The sequence below is a fragment of the Diadema antillarum genome, unplaced genomic scaffold (assembly GCF_040938485.1).
Source record: "Diadema antillarum isolate AM-2024a unplaced genomic scaffold, OU_Dant_1.0 seq00000456_RagTag, whole genome shotgun sequence".
Taxonomy (NCBI): domain Eukaryota; kingdom Metazoa; phylum Echinodermata; class Echinoidea; order Diadematoida; family Diadematidae; genus Diadema; species Diadema antillarum.
Window position 1 is genome coordinate 144,368 of NW_027271428.1, and position 13,381 is coordinate 157,748.

The 13,381-nt window shown below is 38.8% G+C and overlaps 1 protein-coding gene across 1 annotated transcript; it reads right to left on the minus strand.

Moving 5' to 3' along the window:
* Window positions 1-1,237: 1,237 nt before the first annotated feature.
* On the minus strand, window positions 1,238-11,118 carry LOC139732932 (protein amnionless-like). The gene is made up of 12 exons (XM_071643768.1): window positions 11,043-11,118; window positions 9,156-9,271; window positions 7,992-8,130; window positions 7,361-7,554; window positions 6,494-6,643; window positions 5,692-5,788; window positions 5,066-5,160; window positions 4,164-4,317; window positions 3,520-3,591; window positions 2,917-3,010; window positions 2,048-2,192; window positions 1,238-1,569 (listed from the first exon to the last, which is right to left on the minus strand). Exons 1-12 carry the CDS (start codon window positions 11,074-11,076, stop codon window positions 1,396-1,398), a joined length of 1,464 nt encoding a protein of 487 aa, XP_071499869.1. The 5' UTR covers window positions 11,077-11,118; the 3' UTR covers window positions 1,238-1,395.
* Between the last annotated feature and the right edge of the window lie 2,263 nt (window positions 11,119-13,381).

Sequence of the window (13,381 nt, forward strand, 5' to 3'; positions counted from 1 at the left end):
ATGTACATACTGTAAATTCTGGAATCAACCTACACTCTGCCCCGCAAGCATTAGCATGGCTGCTCTTAATCAATTGCTTTTGAATGAGCAAATACACATCTACCCCCCCCCCCCCCCCAAAAAAAAAGAGAATAAAATGTTGGTCATGTGCTAGTTTGTATGTACATGCAAATGTATATATGCATTTGTGTAAGAGTGTGTGCATTCTACATTGTGACATATCAGCAAATGCGTCAAGGAAACTTCATAACATTCGTAGTCGCTACATTTACTTCATGGAGAGGAAATCTTCCATAATCAAATTGCTCTCAGCGTTGTCTACTGTGTGCCTTCATCTAAGATGGGCCAAAGCTCTGCTCCAGCGGGGTACATCAATTAAAAACCATGGATCCAAGAATCTAATGCCACCCTCAACAGACACCAAATTGACATTATAGTGCCCTCCCCTGGCCCAGTGCACTAAATGCCACATCAACATCACTCTCTTCAAAGTATAACATTTGTGACCCAATAAACTTTGATGCAAGCTAGTTTATTGTTAAAAATTCATGGACTATAAAAATGTTAATTGTATAAAAATGTACCAAGACACATCTTAAAAGTACATTTACTGAGAATATTTTCTTTTCTTTTCTTTCAGTCTCATTGATTGTACAAGATCATAAAAAGCATGCTGACGGATGACTTCTAGACAGAGTATCAAAAGGTTGAATACAAGATTGGTCAAACAGATTCCAGTATATACTACTACAATGTCTAGGAATTCTGGTCACTCTGACAACAGATATGTTAAAAGCATTTTCATATCCAATTATGCACTAATGGAAGGGGAATGATGTAGCAGCATGCAGCAAAAGGCATTGCTTCTAATATCTCACACCTCTATCACAGTAAGACCAAGCAATTCATCCACATACGAGTCATAAGAATAACTGCTGTAAGAATAACACATCTCAAATAGAACTTTTACATTTGGTCCTTGTCATACATGTACAATGTACATATACATTTCAACATGATGCAATTATCAATAGATTATTCTGTTCAGACTAAAATTCTTTGTGATAAATACCTTAAAAATCTTTGTGATATGATGCACTTGATGCAAACAAAATTTACGGAAACTTCATGTGAAAAATTACTAAAATATCTCTCTGTATAGTTTTGTTTTAAAAGGTTTGGTCTAAATATGTGTAAAAATAGAGGGCTCTCTTTCTTTGACAAGCACACATTTTTTTTTTTCATGGCACACTTTCTGAATGCATAGACAAAGTATTGTTAAGCAACTAGAAATGAACACACAATTTCAATGTAAGCACACAATCATATGAAGTCTAAATGCTCATGTGAATAAGTCCTGTTGTCCGGGAAACTGTCCATCCTCTTGCTAGCAGTTCAGGCAATGGACTCATCGTTATCGGGAGACATTGGATTGGAGAAGGCCTTGAGGTTGTCATCTTCCTCCCACTTTGGACCCTCGTTGGCACCCTTCTCTTCCACGACGTACCGCGGCTTGGCAGCCTCCACCGGCTCCACCTTCACCTCCGCTGGACTTGCATAGATGTTTTCCTGGAGGACGAGCAAAACATGCTTATGCTATACTCAAGAGTTTCGCAAACACTGTCACAACAAAACAAGTACCAGCATTAAAGATATCTCTCTGGCAAGTGTTTATTCTTTGGAGACTGTTTGTACCTAGAAAAAAAAAACTCACAGAAGGCTCCTTATAATGTATGACACTTCTCTCCATTAAATAGAGGCAAAAATAAAACATGGCTGCGCCCATTCAGTGTATGATGTGGGGGGGGGGGGGGGGGGGGACTACACCTTTATTGGCTGATATTTCCTATGAAAATTTTTATCAAGACCACACTGGACAGGATGTGATAGAGTATGACCTCTTCATCTCTTTCTCACATATGACATCTACACCATCAGAAGATAAGGCCAATGCAACTCATACTTGTTTGACCGTGAACCATCATTCAGAGCTGGGTGTATTGATCACCCCTAAGTGAGCGAAGTAAGTTCAGTTGGTTCCGGTTACCTTGGTGGTGGTGTACATGGGATTGTCAAAGCCCCTCAGCGAGGAGTCATAGGCCGGGTTGGAGATCTCCTGCATGAAGCCTGGAGGGAGGCTATGAGACATCTCAATGTCTGCGTGGAGGGGCTCATCCTTGGCACCAAACGAGCTGTTGGGAGGAAAACAAACAAGTGCAACAAAATGTCATGGCAACAGCATCGTAAATTTGCTTCTCTCTAATAACACAAAATGTGATTATTTTGTGTTCTGATCAGTCAAGTCACTCAAATATATATCCCTTCTCTTGTCTACATGAATACTATGGCTGTAGTTTTCTGTACCTATTGTGATATGGAACCTCAATCCTATTCAGGCAACTCCGGTTAAACGAAGTCCTCAGGACTGGCAGTTGTCTTTCATTATATCTCAATATCGTTGTAATTGAAGGGAATTTTGCACAATAAACTTTAGTGAAAAAAATTTTGGGACCTGAATTTTCACCATGTTGTACATATTTCCTACGACATAAAGCACAATACCACAGAGACAATATGTCATCCCATTCATTTTCTGTTCCCTAAATCTTCGCTGACATACTTTTCAAAACCGGGAGCATTAAAGTATGATGGGTAAAGCTCTGGACCCTTACACAGGAGGACCAGTTATTCAACCATATTACATCATATAAAGAACAAATATATGAGCAATCAAACTTGAAGACAGCACAGAACTACTTTCAAAGATGTACTTAAAATTTCTACTATGGTGCCACTAAATCAGCACCCAATCACTGCAGTTAAAAGAAAAAGAAAGATCCCACAAGGTGACCTTTCATTGGGGGAAAAATGGAAGAAAATACCAGAACACAGAATATCTTCCATTATCAAACTTACTTTCTTCTCAAGAAGAAGAAGATGAGAGTGCTGAAGATGCAGACCACCACAACCAGGCCGATGATGATGCCGGCAATACCCCCACCAGAGACTCCTGAGATAGGATGGATAAGAATATTAAAATCACTCTATCCAATCATATGAGTTAAGAGTTTCTGCATGTGCACAAGCAGCCTTGCTGGTTATCAAATCTTGAATTGTAACATTTCCTCTTTTGAAGAAAACTCTCTCAGTTAATGGGCCACTTCAAAATGTCATGAGCATTCACATGTACAATACTTCAGCAAAATGCAAGAGAAGACTTTATTTTTTTATCTTCACTGCAATCTCTCATTAATTAGAAGTATATATTCACAGGTGATCTTACATCGAATATATATCCACTGCCTAATGAAAATGATTTTTTTTTTTTTTTGAAAAGGAGAGAGCTTGGATTGCAGTGCTTTATTTATACGTTCTGTCAATACTACTACAATGAAAGGTGAGGGGGATCCTCACATATACATGCAACACAAAATAACCCACTACACAACGAGATTCTGAATCCCTCATTGACTTAACACAGGATGTATCATATTTCTGGACACTGAGTTTTAATCTCACCTCCAGATAGCCCTCCAGTGCCTTTCTCTGAACTCTGCATGTTGACATTACTGACACCGTAGTCATCAGCATCTGAGCGTGGGAGAAAATAAAAAAAGGACAGAATATTCAGAGCTTTGACAAAAGATACGAAGAGGATTTCATTCTCTGGTATGGTGGTATAGATACCATACTTATAAAATCAGAATCACCTGTTTCAAATCAATTTTGGTATCTTTGCATTGGTGGCAGCTACAAGAAGGAATCTGTAGGGACTGTCAAAAGGAATACTCACTGGGAAAATAACATAGCGCTGTCGTAAAAAGTCATTTAAATGAGACAGAGATGAAAGACCGAACCAATGACTTTTACTTTCTGAATTATGATAAGCAAATTAAAAAACATTTCAAAGGCTTTGGCAAAATTTTGACAATGATAACAGGATATAAAAGAAACTACATAAATTACACAAATAATATGGATCTCTGTACTGCAGGAAGAGCGCAAGGGGAACTCTTTTGTTGCTCAAAATTCTGCTGCAATCAGATTTCCCAAATGCTTTGCTCATGGGAGGTCCAATATCTGTCTAGAAACTGTTGCCAACATTGGAACTAACAAAACATGAAGAAGAAGAAAAGAAAAGAAAAAAAAAAGAGACCACTTACTCGCAGAAAGGTCACTCTGGACGTCTTGAGCCAGACTGACAGCTGCTTGACCACTGCTGCTCCCTGCGTTGCTGTCGGTGAAGACCATCTGGATCTTGTTGCTGCTGGTTTTTGACATGTACATGGAGACCTCTCCAGTGGCTTGGCGTTTCTTCTGATGGCCACAAGGATCATGAGAGACATAAATAGGTCGTATTCAGCAAAATATATTCCAAAACAAAGCAAAACATTTTTTTACCCTCCTGCCCTTTCCTTTGAACCGGGTACTGCCAGTACAACTTCCCCTTCTCATAAGATGTCGTGCTCAGACATAATATATGTCACAGACTCCTATGCCCCAATATGTCAACATACAAGGGAACCTCACCATAGCAAGGACCTACAAAAAATTAACATTTACCTTGTCATATCAAGTTTCTCGGGGTACAAACACAAACAAATATAGCGAGTTGGGATCGACACAATCACCTTGTATAGGAGGGTTTTGTTATATCTAACCTTTTTACAATGACATTCCATCATATTAAATAGGCACTTCAGGTCCTTGTTATATAAATCTTGATAGGTGTGATATCTATTAAGGTATGTAAAATGTGCAACAAATGACAAACTAATCACAAATCAATGAAAGGAGCTAAACCATGCACTCAATAAAGAAAAAAAATCTACGGATACTTTTGTTTGGCTGGAAAACAAAACAGCAAATGACTGCTCAGAACCATGCGGAGTTTATTTCTTAGCCCTGTCTGTGCAAAGGACTGTGGAGGCAGTGTGCATATAAACATTATAGGGTTCTCTGCACCAGTCGGTACTCAAAGCACACAAGAGTTTACTGCAATCAAAAGAATGGACCCTCTCTTGGTGCAACACAATTAAGTCGCAAAGAACACAACAAAACTCACCCTGGATGAACTCAAACCAAACTTGGTCTCAATCTGGCTCTTTGTGGCTTCATAGTTAAAAGACTGAGGATTGTAGTCCATAGTGATGAGAGCACCTGAAACAAACATTACATTATGTCACCTTATTACAGAGGAAGCACCAAAAGCACCCGCTCTGCATTCTAGGTCAACACGTTTACTGAATTCTTCAAATGTACGGTATGTCAGTGAAATTTGCTGAAATTATCATTTCGTTTCATCAACTGCTTCATGATCCTTTATCTTCTTATTAGTTTCAGCCATTTTCACATCAACCGCTTTTACATTCGCTATAGTCACATGCGACAAAATTTTTCCAGATAAAATAGAAGCTGCACAATACTTAAAGGTACTGCTTGGCAATGTTTAAAGTTTGTATAATCTAAGCTGTATGGTCTTAATACAAGCTACAAGTGTCTCTCATATCATCAAGGCCTGAAGCTATTAAAATCAGAGGTTAATAATAAATGCTAACATGCTTCTAAAAGTTAAGATCTGTCTGTGACTGGATTTACCAGACTAAGTACTTCCCATAGATAGTAGTGCCAGAAGAAACAATTCAGCAATCACCACATGTATAATGTGGTTTAGTGAAAATCAAAACTGACCACATAAAGGACAGCAACTTCCGGATGGAGTGACTGCATTCCTGCACGCTATCGCCGGACAGCTGCCACTTCTTAACCCACATATCTTTGTCCGTACCTGGAAATTAAAGAGTGAAAACATGTGCGCATATAATCATTTCAATAAGCATGTCTGTGTCATCATTTGAACAGACACACACACACACACACACAGAGAAAGTGATGACAATTTCATATCACAATGGATTTCACAAGGCATCTGTCACGTAATATTTCCCATTAACCATTCATTGGGAGATGTATCCCTCATTAAATCTTTGATAGTTGTTTTCAAGATACAATCGTGTACCCTGATTCTTGACTGCCAAAAATAATTTTCTCAAAAACAAACACACCAAACTTTAGTGACTCATGGCTTATCACAAGTATGGCATTCCTGCAAAAACTATAAGTGAAATTTTGACAATCTCAATCTTTCTTCCACAGTAGATTGCTCGCAACTGTCTATCCATTTTCAATTACAAGTTTTCTTAAACAGAAGAGACTATCTTGGGGGCAGATCTGAATCAAGCAGATGCTAGGACAGCTAAAAACATACAGGTAGACAATAACAGTGGCAATAACATGCTGTGAAAACATAACCTACAATGTAAATGGCAATGTCAATCACACTGTCAATGACAATGACACTTACAAAGTCAAGACAAAAAAAAAAAAGTCAATTAGAGAGGCAATAACTGGCAACTTCCATAATGTCAGTGATAGCGGCAAAAAGGAAAGGCATGGATATGCCAAGGACAAAATTTAAGGCATGACCCCTTACCGGTTCCACATCGTTTCCACACTGGCATCCTGTTAGGTCCCCACACTGGGTGTTCACGAGAGTAATGATTGGGTTGTTGGAAAGAGAAAACTGCTGCTGGCCAGGTGGGGAGCTGATGAAACTGGCAAAGGAGCTAGTGGAAGAGTAATCCTGGGAGGGAACAAACAAACAAACAAACAAAAATAAAGGAGTAGGAAGATCATGTCATGCTCTAGCACTTAGCATTTGAATTCAAAGGAGACAACCCTCAATCTAACAGAAGAACAAAGAACAAGAAACGTCCTTTAAACTGTCAACACAAAGATTTGCTATTCACCAAAACTTTATACTGTTTGTGGTGTCATACTATATTATTATCAATTGCTAAGATACCTAACTAAAGTTTTGGTTGGCCTAATGCTCTGACTGTATCAATTCTATCAGAAGTGGCACTTCCTTAACTGTATAAGGTCCCTTGTAAGGTTTACAATTTCACTTCAAGAAATCAGTTCAAATCTGGGAAAAACAGTAAAATATCACCACAATTCTCTCAACTATTGTTATTCTTTTTTTTTTCTATATGAAAAAATGCCACAGAGTAACATATATTCCAGTTTTCATTCTTGTATGTTTCCTTCTCATGCCGATCAATCGCCTCCTTTTGACAATTTCAGCGGGCGTAAAAAGCCTGCAGTTTTGATCACGGTCAGAGGTTGCTAATTGTGGCTTGGACAGCTGTGTGGATATGTCTCAGTTTACTCTTTGACTTTAGACATAATCAGAAGGTTGCATAATATCATCAGATGAGTGGTAGAAAGGAACAGTCAGAACAAGTTATGCACCAAACCAAACTAGTCTTTCTGTCACCAAAATCAAGCAATGACATACCACTCCAGAAAAGCTGACGGTGCCAATGGAGGTGCTGAGATCGACCCCGACGTAAAAGAGCTTGTCGGTGGGGAACACGACCCTGTCAAACTGGCATGGCACGTTCTCTGTGTCCACCGGTATGGGACCTGATGGCCCCGCCCAGTTCACCGGGTCAAACCAGTTCTCTGGAGTGTTGCTGGTGAATGTTTGCTCTGGTGGTTGAAGGGTACATACACACACAATATTTCAGGTACCCAGAAACATAACTGCATTGCTTGACGTTTTGCTGAATTTCCTTGACAAAGAAAACAAGTTGGTGTAGCAGCTTCTTTAGGATTTTTTTAATCTTAAAAAAAGATAAAAACATCATAAAGTAAACACTAAGGTGAACAAAAACATGCCTAGAGATGACCAAAAACTGTTTTAATCACATCACATCTTATAACAAAAAGAAGAGAAACAACAAAGAGAGAAGTATAAGATTTAAGAAAAAAATACTTTCCAGTCTTATTCCCAGAACATATTTCAACAAATATGCTCAACCAATAAAATTTCAGAGACTGCCATTTCATGCATAACTTTTTTATGTTCTTCCTTTACACTAGTACAGTTATCACTGTTGTAAGTAATCCTATCCCATGTTCCATACCTTCTCCAACACACTCTGGATCTGCCTCGGAATCATCTGAAAATGCCAGTCGAAGGTAATTGTTCAGCACGAGGGCGCCATTCATTGGAAGTATAATCTCCCTAAGGGTTGTGTTGGTCTGCATGAACACTGCACTCATCTGAAACAAACAATACCAGATCAAATGTATTAACTTGCAACATACATTCTCTTGAATTTATGCCCACTCATCTATAGATACATGTATCCGCACTAATAATGGTTCAAATTGTTCATTGCATACTGTAAAACATGATATATTTGCGGCATGAAATTTTCGCGAATTGGAGCTGACAGCCTTTTTCGTGGCATGAAATTTTCGCGAAGTGCCACTGGCATTCAATGCATATAGTGTAAACAAGAACTTTCGCGTGCATTTTAATTTCGCGAATCTTGGCGCTCGCAAAATTCACGAAATTAAAAAGCACGCGCAAATTCCTCGTTTTACAGTACACCCTGTTCCATTTTCTGTATTGGTGCATCATCCTAAAAAAAATATGGGCTTTATCATGGACTTCCAAGTTTATATCCATTTTCTTTACTATAGAGAGCATTTTTTAGGATCATAGTTAAAGTGAACAAAATCTGATCAGCAAATGGCCCATAAAAATAACAAAAAATGGCATCTGTCTATCAATGAAAAAAAAGAATGTGACCAGAGAATGAAAATATTATCGGTGCAACACTCCATGAGGCTTTTTCCCACCTTGGTGAAGGAGAGAAAATGTCTGCACTTAATTCAATTGAGATATGCAAGAATTCTCACAAGCAACTAGTGATGATTAACTATTAGATAAACTGGCTATAGGTCTTTTTTTTTCAGAGAATTATAATGTATCATCTGAGACACATGTTCATAATGACCTGCATAAAATCATCACAGTCACAAAAAAGAAGCAAAAAACTTGTCTTCGCTCATTCAGAAGGAATTAAGAGCACTTTTTGAAAATAAAAAAAAATTAAAAAATTGAAGCGTCACAGGCAGAAGGGCAACCAATGAAATGATTTCTTTTTTCCATGACAGATTGTACTGCACATCTATTATTTGTTGCCCTGCCATAAAGTTCCTGCATACAAAAACAAAACAATCAACAACGTTGGTGGGGGGGGGGGGGGGGGGACATGGAAAAAGTACACTGAACTCACAGATTCAGGAAATTTGATGGTGTCTGAAGCACAAGGCACTTTGCCGCTGGACCAGTTGTCTGGGTTTCCATAGTTAACATCCCGCTGCCAAGTCTTGGTGTCACACAAGCACACACCTAAAATTGGAGTTTTGGTTGGTTTGAAAAAAGTAAAGAGAATAGGCTACATTCCAAAAGTAATAGTCCTCACTACAAGTGAAAACTGAATCCCAGTTTGAATGAGTCTACAAGTAGATAACATAACTCATGCAGAGAACAGAATAAACTAGAAATGTCGCTATGGCGACTGGTATGCCTCCGCCATAATGCATGATTCTCCTAATAGGTCTGTAGTACATGTGGACAATGTGTGATTTCATTTTCACAAAATTGGCAAAATATTAAAACGACATGTTTGTCACACCTTCCTTGAGCTATGTTTAATTGGATGAATAGGAAAGCATGTATTTGGGGATTTAAGAACTTTAAATTGACTTTGACCCTTTCATAAGTTTATGCACTGAGTAATTTTCAAGGTATGGAGAAAAAGTGCAATTTCTGTATTGAACAGTAAATTGTTATCATTTTCATCTGGCCTTTGATTTATAAGAGAATCACTGTCAGGCAGAACATACACAAATATGTACTAAGTTTCAAGATGACTAAAGCCACTTCCAAGATATGGAGAAAGAAGTAAGTTCAGCACTTTCACTTGATCTTTGACCTTTGACCTTCTTGGCAAAAAAAAAAAAAATCCCACAGAATCTCTATTGGGTTATACATGCATACATCAAGTTTTAAAAAATAATCCTGCTGGCATTGCATAAAACATTTCAAGGAAAATAGTAAAATTTTGAAGTATTGCCCTTGACCTTTGACCCCTGACCTTTGACTCCATGAACCCCAAATTCCCTATATAACCACTGCCAGTCAGTATATACTATGTTCCATGAAGATACCTTGAACAATTTCCAAGATATAGAGAAAAAGTGAAATTTTAACATTTTAATTGACCTTTTGACCTTTGACCTTTTGACCTCATGACCCCAAACTTTCACTAGAGAATCTTAATTGGGTAATACATGTATACACTAATTTTCAAGAAAATATCTTCAGGCATTGCATAGATATGGGGGAAATAGTGAAATTGTAAGCATTTGACCTTGACCCTTCGACCTTTGACCTTAAACATGTGCACCCAAAAGTTGATAGGCACAACTTCACCCCTAATACACATACATGCCAAGTTTCATTAGGATACCTCAAAAGGTTTTTTAGTTACGCTGTCCACAAAATTCATTACGGACGGACGGACGGAAGGACGGACGGAAAGACTGACGGACAACCCGAAAACATAATGCCTCCGGCACCACTTCGTGGGGGAAGCATAAAAACGAAGAATGTGAATCATGAATAGTTTGGAAAATTAAGCCACCACTATTGTTTCATTTAGTTGAGGCTGCCTGTCCCCTTCCAAATTCAGAAGTAAAAGAGCCTTCACACAAACATTCCTTACTATTTGATCCATGAATAATTCTGACAGAAAGGTTCAAGAAAATGTTTCACAATTTCAGAGACATGTTTACATCCAAAGCATACATCTACTTGTATCATTAATACATTATCATCGCTAGTCATGGGACAGTGCAGAGTGGGAGAGGGCATGCAGTAGCATTGAGAATGAGATCGCATTTGACACAAGTCGTACACTTTCTACATGTTCTCTCAGGCGCCCGTGCGTGACCATAGCCACCCTACGCACTGATCAAAAACAAAAATTGAGACTTTGTGAGACTGCTCTTGATTTCCAAAATTCCAAGACTCCAAATCTTCTTACTTAGCCTTTAAAACTTCTCATGACCTAACATCAAACATCAAACACAATCTTAATGGGATCTTAGCCTCTTACCGACGACTGTAGCGAATATGATCAGGACCTTCATTTCTTCTAAACTGTCCAGGAGTGTCCTCCTACTGCTCCTCCACCCACTGAATTTTCTGTTGTTTCGATTCCGCTTCAGGGGGCGGATTCCTGTAATACAGTACTGATACGTACGCAGGTTGTTACGGAAAGGTGGTGGTACGTGGTACGCCGTACTGGTAGTGGTAATGGTGTACGGTATGCACCTGTAAGCACCTTGCATAACTGGTCGCGGACGGGAGCATGGGAGTTTTTTTTATGGTGCCAAGGACGATACGCGCGGAACATGGGGAGATGTTTGTTCGGTCGCGGAACCGGGGAGTGGCTGGAGCCGGGGGGCTGGGGGGGGGGGGGGGGGGGGGGGGGGGGGGGGGGGGGCTGTACAACCCCGCTCCCTTCTATGGTTTTGTCTTGTATGAAAAATGATAATGATGAAAGTAACAGATAAATAGACCATCGACTCAAGCAACCATGAACACGACCCCCGCCCCCACATACATACACACATAGGCTACACACTAAAAACATTTTAGATTAGTTCTTTTCATTTATAAAACATCTAGGCCTACTCGTGAGAAGGAAGGAAAGAGTTCATTTTGAAGGTTTGTTAATTCGATTTAAAAAAAAAGAAAAAAAGGTTCATTTTCCCACTGATCTCCAGGAAATATTTATAGAGATCAGTGGTTATTCCGCGCAAACGAAATAAAGTTGGTAATTCTGGAGATTCGATATAGTACTCACTTTTTTTTTCTATATTGGAACCTTCAAAATAACAGACATATCACCCAGAAGGAATGTCCTTTCAGCCGTAGCTAATATAGGACTGATTATCAAATGGGTCCTTGCATTTACGTAGGGTGCATACATTAAAAAAGCAACATTGTGTTAATAGACAAAAGTTCAAAATGAAATTAAAAGAGATAGAATAAAGTTAAATGTTTTCAATTAATATTCCACCGATATTGTGTGCACCAGTTGCACGTTGGATTTCATTCTAAAAATACAAACACTCTCTCACTTTCGTCTTACGGTTAAAAAAAAAATGAAGATAGACTAAATTGCCCCTCCAACAACATCAACCGATAATCCTAAGTCTGAATTCCTGATTCAAAAAAATGTAAAGATGCTTACGAATTCCCCACACGAGGGATCTTTTGCATTTTATTCTTGGATCTGCGGTGCACACTTTTGGATATCTTCCAATCCAAATAATTTATCACAATACTTTGCTGTCTACTTACTTCACGTTTAAGAAAGAGCCCAACACAAACTAAAGTCGATAATTAATTGTTGTGTGATTCTCTCGGGAGGCCCTATATAATCATATATCAAATGTATTAGAAATAATATTTCATTTTCTATTAAACCCAGCGACAAAACGGGGAGTGTGTGGCAAGAGGATACCGCCTCCCTGGGACTCCTCTCCCATTTTCCTACAAGAGAAAACTTGCGTTTTGAGAATTGAAGTTCAACGCTCCGGTGCACACTGTCTTTCAGTGGAATATCTGGGAAAAACAAAATATTCAGAGAAAAATGTGAATGGCTATAACATAGCATCCTATCGTTGTATGTGAATAGTACGTCACTTGCGTTTTCTACTACGAAGTTCATGTGGAGATGGATAGGCTCACCGGCAATGACAAAACAAACGACAGTGAATGAAGTGGTGGCAGATATCCCGATAATGCTATACGTAGGCTATTCTCATAATAGGATAACAATTAAGAAATGTAACATTATAATCAGCAAATAAAAGGAGGAAAACACTCAATCCTTTACAGAGGATTGCCTTTTCTTTTAGAGAGGGGGGGGGGGGATCATAGTGCAAAGAACGGAAGAGTTTGTTTGGAAAAACCTATAAGTCCATATTTGCCAAATGGAGATATTTGCGATTAAAGGTCAAGAAAAATACAGAGAATAATAAGAAAATTTTTGCTTCTTTTGACCATAACTTCAAAAATGTACCTTTATATGTAGTGACCAATATATCATTTAAAAGATATTATTTTGTACTTTATGACAGAGACCGTACTTCAAAATCGTCAAAAATGGACTTATCGGTTTTTGCGAACAAACTCTTCAAGCAGCGGCGACGGTGATGGATGTTGAGCAAAGAGATTTTCCCCAGTGACTGTGGTGGGGAGGAGAAAAATCTCTTTGATGTTGAGTAACTGCGAAGTTAAACAACGCCAGCTGCGCTCATGTTTGCATCGCTTCTTTGCATGCCCACTTGTACTGCTGCATGCTGTATCAATGCACCGTACTCCGCCACGTAAACTTTGTAGACGTTGAAGTGACAGGTGATAAGACGGTAACGGAGCCCCTTC

Coding starts and splice junctions, on each gene's coding strand:
- LOC139732932 (XM_071643768.1), bottom strand. CDS start 11,076: ATGAAGGTCCTGATCATATTCGCTACAGTCGTCG. Junction 9,272..11,042: donor CATATTCGCTACAGTCGTCG/GTAAGAGGCTAA, acceptor CTCCAATTTTAG/GTGTGTGCTTGTGTGACACC. Junction 5,789..6,493: donor GTGGAAACGATGTGGAACCG/GTAAGGGGTCAT, acceptor TTTAATTTCCAG/GTACGGACAAAGATATGTGG.